Source organism: Podarcis pityusensis, assembly GCF_964106645.2.
Source record: "Podarcis pityusensis genome assembly, chromosome: 3".
Taxonomy (NCBI): domain Eukaryota; kingdom Metazoa; phylum Chordata; class Lepidosauria; order Squamata; family Lacertidae; genus Podarcis; species Podarcis pityusensis.
Genome location: NC_138026.1, coordinates 116913991 through 116927247, shown reverse-complemented (window position 1 = coordinate 116927247; position 13257 = coordinate 116913991). Strand labels below are relative to the sequence as shown.

The following is a 13257-nucleotide window of genomic DNA, read 5'->3' as shown; positions in this document are numbered from 1 at the left end:
ACGGCTATCAAAAGAACAATGGAAGGACATTAACAATACAAGAGAACTCCTTCCCTCTTACCCCAGGTGTGAACAGAGACTGGGGATTTGGAAGGTTGCCAGGGGAACTCCTGTGGGGTGGGGGCAAGGATTGCTGGGAGGAAGAAGGAAGAAGAAGAGCTGAGATCCATCTTGGGCAGGCAGGCAGAAGGATGCCTGTGCTGTTGCCTCTTAAACTGGCCATGCGGTAAGATCTGGACTCCTTCCATGCAGACTGAAGGTGCAAATAAGTGAATAAACCATATTTCTTAAAGCATTACAGTCTCTGCCTTGTCTTCCATTCTCCAAAGGGAAACAGACCCTTTGTGGGTGCCTGGGACTCCCTGGGCTCTTGCGAGACTGTCTCGCCCGAGTGATGCATGCTCTGGTTATCTCTCGCTTGGACTACTGCAATGCGTGGGGCTACCTTTGAAGGTGACCCGGAAACTGCAATTAATCCAGAATGCGGCAGCTAGACTGGTGACTGGGAGCAACCGCCGAGACCATATAACACCGGTCTTGAAAGACCTACACTGGCTCCCAGTACGTTTCCGAGCACAATTCAAAGTGTTGGTGCTGACCTTTAAAGCCCTAAACGGCCTCGGTCCAGTATATGTGAAGGAGCGTCTCCACCTCCATTGTTCTGCCCGGACACCTGTCCTGCCTGTCCAGCGCCGAGGGCCTTCTGGTGGTTCCCTCGCTATGAGAAGCCAAGTAACAGGGAACCAGGCAGAGGGCCTTCTTAGTAGTGGCACCCGCCCTGTGGAACGCCCTCCCACCAGATGTCAAAGAGAAAAACAACTACCAAACTTTTAGAAGACATCTGAAAGCAGCCCTGTTTAGGGAAGCTTTTAACATTTAATAGGTTATTGTATTTTAGTGTTCTGTTGGAAGCTGCCCAGAGTGGCTGGGGAAGCCCAGCCAGATGGGTGGGGTATAAATAAATTATTATTATTATTATTATTATTATTATTATTATTGTTATTATTGCCACCGCTCGGAAGAGAGAGGGGCAGGCACCCAACCTTTGTAACAATACTCTTTGCTGCCCACCTAATAAATCACATTGCATCAGGTGCCCCTGCAGATGGTGAATGGATCGCCGGAGCCGGAGCCTGGAGCAGGTCAGCAACAACTCGCAAGGCGTCAGTGAAATTAACTCTTTATTCAAAGAAACCAAAACTGTGCAGACCTAGTGGTCACAGCAACTCTTCCCAGTCATGTCTTGCTTGTGGGTTTCCCCTAGGATGGCCTGATCCAGCAGGGCTCAGCTTTAACTTCTGATGACTGGTCCAAAGGAACACTCGTCAAAGGAAACAATTTGTCATGCTTTCCCATCCTTAACATCTTGTGCAGTTTGGAGATATAATTTGGGAAGTGCTGCTTGCTCCCAATTAGAGGAGTTTGAGCAGAACATCTTCAAAAGGTGCCACTTCCTGTGTTTCCTCGGAGCTCTTGTATTTCTTGGGCAAAATTCTGCAGCATATAATTACCGGTTCGAAACAAAACCCGCCGCTTGGGATTTCGTCCTCAGAGCAGTATCCCACTCTGCAGTTATGGTGCAGAGAGTCGCAGCCTGGCTTTTCGTCTTGAATTATCCCTGCGGGGAAGAAAAAAGAGGCTCACCAGTTTTGGAAACAACAGCCCATACCGGTCGCTCAGAATGACTCATGAGCAGGCCGAAAGGAATTCCAGAAAAGCAGCTGTATTGGTCTGTTGCAGAAAAACCATGGAAATTCTTCAAGGTTTGCGTGGGGTGGGGTGGGTGGTTAATGTAGACAATAGCCTAGTTTTCAAGATGCATGGAGAACTTTAAGATAATCCATTCATTAAGACCGTTTGTGAGGTCCAGGCACACAATGGAAATTGCATTCTTCAACTGATCTAGGAGACTAAATCGCCAATCAGAGAGCCAGTCCTGGACCAATAGCCTGAAACAGAAAAAGGCATATGCTAGCTCTGCAATGGGGATGCGGGTGATGCTGTGGGTTAAACCACAGAGCCTAGGACTTGCCAATCAGAAGGTCAGTGGTTCCCTGCGACGGGGCGAGCTCCCGTTGCTCGTTCCCTGCTCTTGCCAACCTAGCAGTTCGAAAGCACATCAAAGTGCAAGTAGATAAATAGGTACTGCCCTGGCGGGAAGGTAAACTGCGTTTCCGTGCACTGCTCTGGTTCGCCAGAAGCGGCTTAGTCATGCTGGCCACATGACCTGGAAGCTGTACGCCGGCTCCCTCGGCCAATAAAGCGAGATGAGCGCCGCAACCCCAGAGTTGGTCACGACTGGACCTAATGGTCAGGGGTCCCTCTACCTTTAGCTCTGCAATAGAAAAAGCAGGGTTTGATGCACTAGAGGAGAGCACAGGGTTTCCCAAGTGACTATGTTCCTATCCAATGTAAAAGGCAGGACCTCTTTATCACCTCCCACCAATTTAAGTGTGAATGCACTCACAGAGGGATAGGGTACCCGAAGATGCACACATGCATCACGCATGTATCAATCACCCATCAGAGGATTGGTCCCAGCCTGATTTATGTCACCTCTCCAGGACATTTTGGAAGATCTCACCTGGAGCAGCCAGAGTGATGGAGATAAGATGATGAAGTAGCAGCAGCAGCAGCAAGAACACAGATGTCTGCATAGCGATGCCAACTCAGCCGTCTGACATGGGAGAAATCCAAAGTAACAGGTGTCTGGGTTCACTAAGAAATGCTTACCAGAAGCTCAGAGAGAGAGAAAGAGAGAGAGAGAGAGAGAGAGAGGGAGAGAGAGAGAGAGAGAGAGAGAAGAAGCAGTAGCAATGAAAAAGATCTCTTGTTTCTCTGCTCCTCCCTCCTTCTGGGTCATTTTGACCCAGGGGGAATTCCTCAAATTCTGTAGAAGGGCTGGCAAAAGCTTGACTTCAAACAGCAGCCACCTGAATGATGGAAGCCCAGGTGTTTGGTGACACTTTCAATAGCCAGAGATCACTTTGTTCCTGTGGCTTGGAGCCCAGGAGAAATTCTTCTCCCTTTACATCAGGTTTCGATTGTATCCAGGAAACGGGGCAAACTGCGTGTCAAAAGCAGCAGAACCAAAAACCTGGCCTAAGGTTGCCTGCCTGCTTCTGTCTTTTCTCGGGATAATTTTTATGTTGGAAGAGAGGGTCACCGCAAACTGGTGTTTTCTTGTAGGCGTATTCTGCAACATGCTCTTGGCACGATCAGTCAGGGCCGGCCCTACGATGAGGTAGAGTGAGGCGGTTTTCTCAGGCAGCCTACACTAGCCTGCTAGTGGAATGGAAGGTCCCATCCTTTGATATGTAGTAGAGTAAGATTTAACCACCAATCCAGTTGGCTTCCATATGCACCTTGAGGGAGTATGCCATCTTGCCTTTGCCTCAGGCAGCAAAATGTCTTGAGCCGGCTCTGCAATCAGTGCACCTTTGCTGGATCTATCCTGTTTTCATTTCTTCTGTGGTGCTTCCCCAATACTGCCTGGTTATTGATGTCCAAAGCGGCTGCAGCATGACAAAAGGGGGGTGAAATTAAACTGGAGCATTTGCGGTATTAAAAAGATCAGGATTTCAGCAGGAAGTTATTGGAGTGTGCACTGATTAGGATTCTATGATTCTGCGAGCAGAGCGGCTGCTCGAAAACTTTGGCAGGCTATTTGGCAGAGTATTGAAAGCGGGAATCACTTGTGACTGCCCCAATAGCATTGTGAGCACAAATCATCATGAATGTGGAATAAAAAGGATGTTTGGAGTTGTCCATAAATTCATCAGTGATTTCCCAACTGTTTGGGCAGGTCTTTGTCTTGTTTCACTCTGCCCTGAGCAGCAGCAAAGATGGGAGATGTTGAGTAATAATAATAATTTATTATTTATACCCCGCCCATGTGGCTAGGTTTCCCCAGCAACTCTGGGCGGCTTCCAACTGAATATTAAAAACAATACAGTATCAGACATTAAAAACTTCCCTAACTTCCCTCGGAGCTGGATCTCAGTGTCCAGGCTGAACGATGGGGGTGGAGACACTTCTTCAGGTCTACTGGGCCAAGGCCGTTTAGGGCTTTAAAGGTCAGCACCAACACTTTGAATTGTGCTCGGAAACGTACTTTTGCAACAAAGTGACTTTTGCAACAAAACCATATTTGACCACTTTTCTCCTCCTTTTCTGGTTGTTCTTAAGCCCTTTTACATCTAAGCTATTTTTTAAAAAAATGTAACTATGTATTTACTCATGAGTAGGATGTAGGAACCATGTGCTCTACAGGGAGCTGGCTTGAGGCACCAGGCCCATTGGCAGACCAACTCTGTGTTACAAAGATGTCTGCAAGCATGACAATGAAGGCTGGCATCATTAACCCTGCCCTGTGGGAATCACTTGCAGTAGACCACAGTACCTGTAGACAGACAGTCAGGTTTTGTATCCACAGCAGTGACCAGAGGAGGAAAGACTGCTGGGAGGAGCGCAGAGAGAAAAAAACGCCATGGTGCATCTGCAGAAGCAGAACTGTACACCTTCGTCTGCCCCAGCTGCAACAAAACATGTCTCTCCCATATTTGTCTCTACAACCACAGCAGGTGCTACAACCTTCCAACAGTTTGACTTCACCCCCAAAGGCGCAATGCTCCATTGTCTCCCGAGACAGATGGATGCCAACTATTGCCAACCTTTAAAGCCCTAAACGGCCTCGGTCCAGTATCCCTGAAGGAGCGTCTCCACCCCCATCGTTCTGCCTGGACGCTGAGGTCCAGTGCCGAGGGCCTTCTGGCGGTTCCCTCATTGCGAGAAGCAAAGCTACAGGGAACCAGGCAGAGGGCCTTCTCGGTGGTGGCACCCGCCCTGTGGAACACCCTCCCATCAGATGTCAAAGAGATAAACAACTACCTGACATTTAGAAGACATGTGAAGGCAGCACTCTTCAGGAAAGTTTTTAATGTGTGACATTTTAATGTATTTTTCATCTTTGTTGGAAGCCGCCCAGATGGGTGGGGTACAATTATTATTATTATTATTATTATTATTATTATTATTGCATTGCAATGCTGAAACCTGTGCTGGGAACTGTAGAGGAAGAGCAGGTGATGAATAATAGCTTGCCTTTCTTGAAAAGGTACCTCACAAACCAAAAATATCTAAAGGGCATTGCTCGAGTGACCATTTTTTGAATATATGGCATTAAAAAAATATTATACAGATTTTGAGGCATGTGGTCACTTATATACAAGCGCCACCAGTATATACAAATGTCTGGCTCATTAAAGACTATATAGAAGTTTTATTCTCAATGATGCTGGAACTCTAAGGTGGAGAATCGTTATATAAATCTTGATTGTTTGTAAAGGGAATCTTTGATTGAACTAATACTTTATTATCCTTTTGGAGCTGTGCTTAATTTTTGTACTTTTGTCCTCCCAGGCTGTGACTCTTTATGGCTTAATATATTTATTCTTTGCCTTCTTTCTTCTCGTAACATGTGCAATATTGTCGGTTAACAAACCAACAAGCTAGCAACAACAACAAACTCACCAGCCATCTCCAAAACACAAAGTTTTATGATTTTGGGGATGGGGTGGTGGAAGGGTTTATTCCAAGGTTGTTGTTTTTCCTACTTCTCAAGCAGCCAGCTCACTGCTGGTCCTTGAACGTTTTAGAAACAAGGGGGATTGAAGCGCAAACCACTGTTGGAGAGTAGCAAACAGAAATCCAAGAGAGAAAAAATACATTTTTATTAGGAGGGTGTGTGGGTGTAACATTTGGCAAGGTTAATTCATAACTGGAAAAAGGGAGCAGAGGAACACTCTCTCCTTTGGGGGGATCTCTTCAGTTTGCCAGTTTGCCTCTCCCTACTAAACCACTTCATCCCGGCAACAGATCATGGTGTGGTGGTAGCAGGTCCCAATCTGCTCCTCGCCCTCACTGCAGTCATCATACCGACAGATCCCTCCTCGCCGGAGGCAGTGGCTCACATACCGGGGCTCACGCTCCCCATTTCCTGCGTAAGAAAGAAGCAGAGAACATAATGTCTTGAAGTCAGCCTTGCTGGGTCAGGCAGGCTACGCCTTCCCCTGTTATTCACCCTCAACATCTGGCGTTTGGAGATAGATTGCTTTATCAACGTGAGACCCACTGACCTTCTCAACTGTTAAAATCCACAGATGGGGCTTTTTTTGCTCAGAAGAATAGCTGTCAACATTTCCCTTTCTTTAAAGGGAAATTTCCCTTATTCCAAATAGGGTTCCTCACCAGAAAAGGGAAAAGTTGACAGCTATGCTCAGAAGTGTGGGACCCTCCTCAAAGAGGTCTTCTACCATCTTCTGTGACTGGCTCAAGATTGCCTTGTGAGTTTCGTGGCCAAGTAGAGATTTGAACCCAGGTTTCCCAGGTTCCCTAGCCTGACACTCTAACTGCTAGCCCACACTGCCTCTCTTTCACCCTGGGATGACCATGCATTGTTTTATCCTTTCACAGTCATGGCTTCTCTTTTCATGTGGCCCACCGCTTTTGCCAAATTTGTATTGTTCTTGTTACGATGACGAAATACGCCAAACCATTCCAGGCGGAACGGTTTTATGTGTATGTACTGTTGCTTTAACTCACCCTGGGACCTTAGGGCAAAGGGTAAGAAATCAAATAAGCAGATAAGTAATAAAAACTCCATATGCCATTTACCGAATCAGAAAAATCAACAACACACAGTCAGATATATCAGGTGCATCCATGACTCTACCCAAGAATGATTTGCAGAGAGATCTCCTCTCCACTTACTCTCTTGCAATACAGGTGTTGTTGCTAGGCTCAGATCCAAGAATCTGGAAGGATCAAGTGCCTCTTCCTAATTTTCTGTACCAAGAGGGCAGTTGATCAAAGGAAGGAGGTGCAGGGACTACAGAGAATGGCTAGTCCTTAACCTGTCACTCTTCAGTTTGAGCAAGCAAGTGTAAAAGAGAAGCTTGATAGATTTCTCCACCAATATTTGCCAGGTCCATGCCAGGATCATGAACCCTGAAGTGCCAATCTAAGGAAGCACTCCCTGCTGCATAGATTTATTAAGCCTCATGAACAATGCAACCCATTCTGTTTTGGAATTTGAAATCAAAGCTTAATATTTGAGAGCGCATATTACCTGTTGCCTGTTGCATTAAATTGTGGTTTCCAAGTCTACCCTAGGAAACCTATAAGCCAGAGAGGCGTTTTGCTAGTGACTTCCATTTCTGTGCACCTTACCTGGGCTCACCAGGAGCACTGCAAGGATTAGGGCAACCAGGAGGTGGAAACTCCTCATGGCTGGGTCAGGCTGGGTCACTCTGCAGGGTAACTAGGAAGGTGAAATAAAAGGAGAAGGGACAGTGGTAAACCTTTTCTGTGCCATAAAGTGAACCGCTAGCAATAGCAACGATGCAAAAGGGGAAGGGGGTCAGTAAATAAATAACTAGGTAGTGTCAAATAAATGCCAGATGAATCTTCCTCTCTCCATCACCTGCTTTTCCCAGTCAAAATCAAGAACCCTCTTATAAATCCAGAAATTGCAAGAGGAGACAGTTAAGTATATATGTATGGAAAGAAATGGAACCTTTTTGGTGGTGGATTGTGCCCTTTCTTCCCCCTTCCCTTCCTTTCTCCCTCTCTCCCCACATCTAGTCAACCTCTGTCTCTAATGAACAATCCAAATGTTTCCCATCAATGGTGGACAGAGATATATATGTTCACCATGACAGGATACAGGTTTAGCTCTGTCGAAAAGCATCTAGTGGCTTTGGTTTGGAAAGCAATGCATAACTTTGAGCAGGGTTTCAGAGCACTCTTGCAGAAGGCAGATGTCACCTTCAGATGACATTTATCCATCCTCATTGTTTAAAAGCAGCTCCTTCTCCTCCCTGTCTTATACACTTCAAATTGCTGATGAAAGCAGAAGGTTTCTATAAAGGCATATCTTATTCTATGACTATTTTGGTTTGCTACTCCAATATGCAAGTCTAAATTGCTGCGAACTTTCTGAGAATTCAAAGCCACATCAAATGTAGCTAGATATTATTTATGCCATGCTTTATACCTATAAACTGGATGCACCTTATTCTTTCGATTGTAAATTGGTTTAACTGATTTTCATGTTTGTTTGTTTTTTGCATTGCTGTGACCCACAATGGGACCTTATGGTAATGGCCGGGCATAGCCAGATTTAGAGGAATGTGACCAGTTCGGTTGCATTGGGCGCAGAGCCTTGGGGGTGCCACAATTATGATGTAGAATGGAAGGTGAGAGGCGAGTGGGAGGCAAATTTTGGTGTTACACAGGGCACCACTGAAATGTGAGAACCCAAGGCCTGCCACTCAGGTGGCTAAGAAATTTTCATAACAGCAGAAGCAACCATGGAAACAACAGTATAAAAGAAGAGCAAATAAATCCAATACATTCGTCATTCATCGAGAGTTTTACAGAAAGATTACCAAGGACCATCAGCGGTGGCAGACACTGGGATGTCAAATTCCAGCAGTGCCCTGCGTGATGTTAAAATTTTATCCCCACCATCTCTCGTGCTCCATTTTCCATTGTTGTGGCACCCCTTGTGGCCCTCAGTGCGGCTGAACCCTTTGCGCTACCCTAAAACCGCCTCTGACCGCCAGTGGTGTTGGTCTGGTTGTTATTTTGTCTGTCTCCACAGATAAAAGGGGAAAACACACACCCTGGGGTACATTTTTTTTCCAAAACCCACAAGGTAATTACTGGTTCTTGCTCAGGGATCATCATGGAAAGCCAACGACTAGAGTAACTGTAATTTGTTAATGCCACTTAACACACCCTCAAGAACAGGCAACACAACCCAAAGCTTTGGTCCTCTCTAGTTTTTATGGTTGATGAATGGGCCAGTGTTGGGGGAAGACCCACACAGATCATTTCTACATTTCAACACACAGGTTCTATCGCAAATACTATTAACTACCAGACAACGAAACAGCCATCAGACAGTTCTTACCCTCGACGCCCTGTGGTGCTTTGCTCCCACTGCGGTTCTAACCATCTCATGCTTGGAACACCTAGTATGACATAAGAGAATGAAATTCTCTTTCCCCATAGGCTGGAAAGGAAAGACCATTGTTTGTCTAGCAGCCTCTTGTTTCAAGACTGCTTCATTCTAGAGTGATATTAGCCAATCAGGTTGCATATGTATGTGACTCCTTTCCAATTGACTGAAAAGGAGACCTGACTTTTCAACTGGTCTTTAGTTTTTAAGGGCTGGAACAAGTTTTAGGGGTGTGCACCAACCATCAATTTCGTTTGTATCTGTCACTGTGGGAAACAGCCTAATTTCTTTCAAGTTACTCTGTTGTCTGTCTGATTCAACTCATGTTTTGGGTCTGTTAAAAACAAAGCTCTGTTTCCCATCATTTACTAATATGGGGGACTTTTTGACAGAAGTGGGTAGAATTTTCAGGCATCTCTTTTTTTTGTATTTGTATTTGGTAAGAATGGATGAAATTTGCTGCCATGGTCTGAGGACATGAATCCTGCCAAATTTCAGAAGGAAGGCAGTCTTTTACAGATTTGGGATGGAAAAACAGGAATCACTTAACCTCTCTGAATTTCTTATGGGAAATCAATCAGAAAATTGCTGGGATGACATTTCCTGGTAAAGAAACCTTCACACTGAAGACAAATAGGTTATAGCGCCAGGAGTCTTATTTAAGGTTGCTCTTGGGGTGGGGGGAAAGTTAAGGATGTTACAAAACCAAGAATTAAAATGAACTTTTCACTGCCACAGAAGGAAGGAATGAAGAGTGACAACACTGTGCTCTAAACATTGTAAGTTCTCTAGAACTAAAACTCAGCACAAAGGCAAACTGAAAAAGAACAAGAAGCCCACCCCCAGCATAAAATTAAAACAATTAAAGTAGTTGCTCTGCTTGTTGTGACTTGAAATGTTTTTTAAAGGGTGGGAGGTACCCTGATTCTTCTGATCCACTCTTCTAAGCAACCAGCTCTGGAGAGGCAGAACTTGCAAAATTAGCAGTAGGCAAGCTTGTAAAACAAATAATTTTCCTCAGTATTCTATCTTCCCCAAAGCACCGTGACTGAAGAAACTGATAAAAAAATTCCTTCTGTTTAAAAGCTAAACCCGACCATTAAAATGTGTCAGCTTGTTTTTAATATGTAAAAATTTAATGTTATAATATATCAAGATTAAAGATTAGGATTAAAAAGGAGGGAAAGGAATTGCTGGATTAACAAATTGAATTAGAATACAAAAGAGGGAGGTATGAGGAGGTCCGGGAAACAAGTAATCGTAAAAGAAGTGATGAAAAGATGGAATTGTTTTTAACTGTTTTTTCTTTTTTGTATTTTGTATTTTTCCTTTTTATTGTTAATTTTCTTATTAATGTGATTTTTCTTCTTTTGAAATTTTAATAAATATTATTTAAAAAAGAAAGGAAAAATAAAATAAAATGTGTCAGCTTGGCTTTTCTTTTAACAACACAAAGGAGTCTGCAGCATTTTGTGTGCATCTGTGACTGAGTCAAGAGAGCAACACAAGGCTTTGGGAGAGAGTGTGAGTGTTCCTCTGATTTAGGGTGCCTTGTTAACATTGCCACCCAACTCAGGCATATATAAAAACGCTGTGAAGCATCCCAGTTTGGATTTCAAACAGAGCCAATGCACACTTCCAACAGGTGTAAAGGTAAAGGTAAAGGGATCCCTGACCATTAGGTCCAGTCGTGGATGACTCTGGGGTTGTGGCGCTTATCTCACTTTATTGGCCGAGGGAGCCGGCATACAGCTTCCGGGTCATGTGGCCAACATGACTAAGCCGCTTCTGGCGAACCAGAGCAGCGCACAGAAATGCTGTTTACCTTCCCGTTGGAGCGGTACCTATTTATCTAGTTGCACTTTTGATGTGCTTTTGAACTGCTAGGTTGACAGGAGCAGGGACCGAGCAACGGGAGCTCACCCTGTTGCAGGGATTCGAACCACTGACCTTCTGATCGGCAAGCCCTAGGCTCTGTGGTTTAACCCACAGCGCCACCCGCGTCCCTCTAACAGGTGTACAGCTCAGTAAATTAAAATTGGGCAACATGACTCATGCACCTGAATGTGAAAATATCAGCACATGTGCCTTATTTTTAAAGCACCTATGGCAGCTGGATTCGGTAGTCTAATGTAATATCAAAAGTACTGTACTTGCTCTAGGACAGGCATGGCCAAACTTGGCCCACCAACTGTTTCTGGACTACAACCCTCATCATCCCTAGCTAACAAGACCAGTGGTCAGAGATGATGGGAATGGTAGTCCCAAAACAGCTGGAGGGCCAAGTTTGGCCATGCCTGCTCTAGAAGAACGTAGGTGCCTTCACGTGATATTTACTCAGTCCAATATCAAGCATGATATCTGTGGCTGGGGTATCACTGCCTCCCAAACATATGATATCATTTCACACCACCACAAGCTTCCCTATCCATGTGTCAGTGCAGTAAGACAATGTTATTTGCTTTTTAAAGGTTTGTTTATTGATATTACCTGTTTTGTTCTTTTGCTGGCATTTTGTGTCTCTGTGTTTGTGGGTTTTGTTTTCATTTTTTGGCATCTTAAAAAGCAGAGACATCACCTTGCCAACAAAGGTCTGTGTAGTTCAAGCTATGGTTTTCCCAGTAGTGATGTATGGAAGTGAGAGCTGGACCATAAAGAAGGCTGATCGCCGAAGAATTGATGCTTTTGAATTATGGTGCTGGAGGAGACTCTTGAGAGTCCCATGGACTGCAAGAAGATCAAACCTCTCCATTCTGAAGGAAACCAGCCCTGAGTGCTCACTGGAAAGACTGAGGCTCCAATATTTTGGCCACCTCATGAGAAGAGAAGACTCCCTGGAAAAGACCCTGATGTTGGGAAAGATGGAGGGCACAAGAAGAAGGGGACGACAGGACGAGATGGTTGGATAGTGTTCTCAAAGCTACCAGCATGAGTTTGACCAAACTGCGGGAGGCAGTGGAAGACAGGAGTGCCTGGTGTGCTCTGGTCCATGTTTGCCATCGCCTTTCTCCCAAGGAGCAGGCATCTTTTAATTTCGTGACTGCTGTCACCATCTGCAGTGATCATGGAGCCCAAGAAAGTAAAATCTCTCACTGCCTCCATTTCTTCCCCTTCTATTTGCCAGGAGGTGATTGGCCCAGTGGCCATGATCTTCGTTTTGTTGATGTTGAGCTTCAGACCATATTTTGCGCTCTCCTCTTTCACCCTCATTAAAAGGTTCTTTAATTCCTCTTCACTTTCTGCCATCAAGGTTGTATCATCTGCATATCTGAGGTTGTTGATATTTCTTCCGGCGATCTTAATTCCGGCTTGGGATTCATCCAGCCCAGCCTTTCGCATGATGAATTCTGCATATAAGTTAAATAAGCAGGGAGACAATATACAGCCTTGCCGTACTCTTTTCCCAATTTTGAACCAATCAGTTGTTCCATATCCAGTTCTAACTGTAGCTTCTTGTCCCACATAGAGATTTCTCAGGAGACAGATGACCGTATTTAGAATTCCTAATTCTGTGACTTCGGGCCAGAATGTCTGGTGAAAACCAACCTGTTAATGGCTCTGGATTATGGGCTGAAAATGGAATGCTCACTATCTGATGTATTTTACTCTGTACGAATAAAATGGTGGGTTTTTTTTTGGGGGGGGGAGAAAAAGAATGGACCTCCGGAATGAATAAAGTTCTTAACCCGAGGTTCCACTGTATTACTAGCCCTCTCTGCTCCGGTGAGAACAATGAACTTATTTTCTAGTCTGGCCTTAGACGGAATTTCTTCATGTTCTGATGTCATATCCGACCATGCACTATGGAACTAAAATAGCAAGTTGCCACCTGACTCTTTCTTTCGTTGTGAAACGTTCTGATTACTTAACGAAGTTCAAAAAAAAAGTGCAAAAATGTTGCTGTCCAGACAGTGAAAAACCCCCAAACCCCAAAACAAAGACCCCTATGCACTGCTTGAAGAAGTGCTTTCTTCAGTTGAGCTTTAGAATTCAATGCACAGAGCCTTTGAGGCATCAAAAGCTTCTTCCTACTGACTGTGAGATCTTGCATAAGCATCGCTAGCCTCCCAGAGCTGGTGAGTTGGGTGTACCTTAATGCCCAAGCAAGGAAGAGAGCTTAAAAATCTCTTTTTGCACCTCATCCACTTCAGTTATCTAGTGCCTAAAGAGATTTTAAGATCTCCTTGCTTGGGGAACAAGGTCTGCTCAGCACTCTGGCTTTAGGGATACAG

General features: G+C 44.7%; 1 protein-coding gene across 1 annotated transcript; it reads right to left on the bottom strand.

The window, feature by feature from the left end:
- Nucleotides 1–5708: 5708 nt before the first annotated feature.
- LOC308473161 (beta-defensin 1-like) lies at nt 5709–9108 on the bottom strand. The gene is made up of 3 exons (XM_080998439.1): nt 8978–9108; nt 7231–7321; nt 5709–5998 (listed from the first exon to the last, which is right to left on the bottom strand). Exons 1-3 carry the CDS (start codon nt 9095–9097, stop codon nt 5853–5855), a joined length of 357 nt encoding a protein of 118 aa, XP_080854565.1. The 5' UTR covers nt 9098–9108; the 3' UTR covers nt 5709–5852.
- Between the last annotated feature and the right edge of the window lie 4149 nt (nt 9109–13257).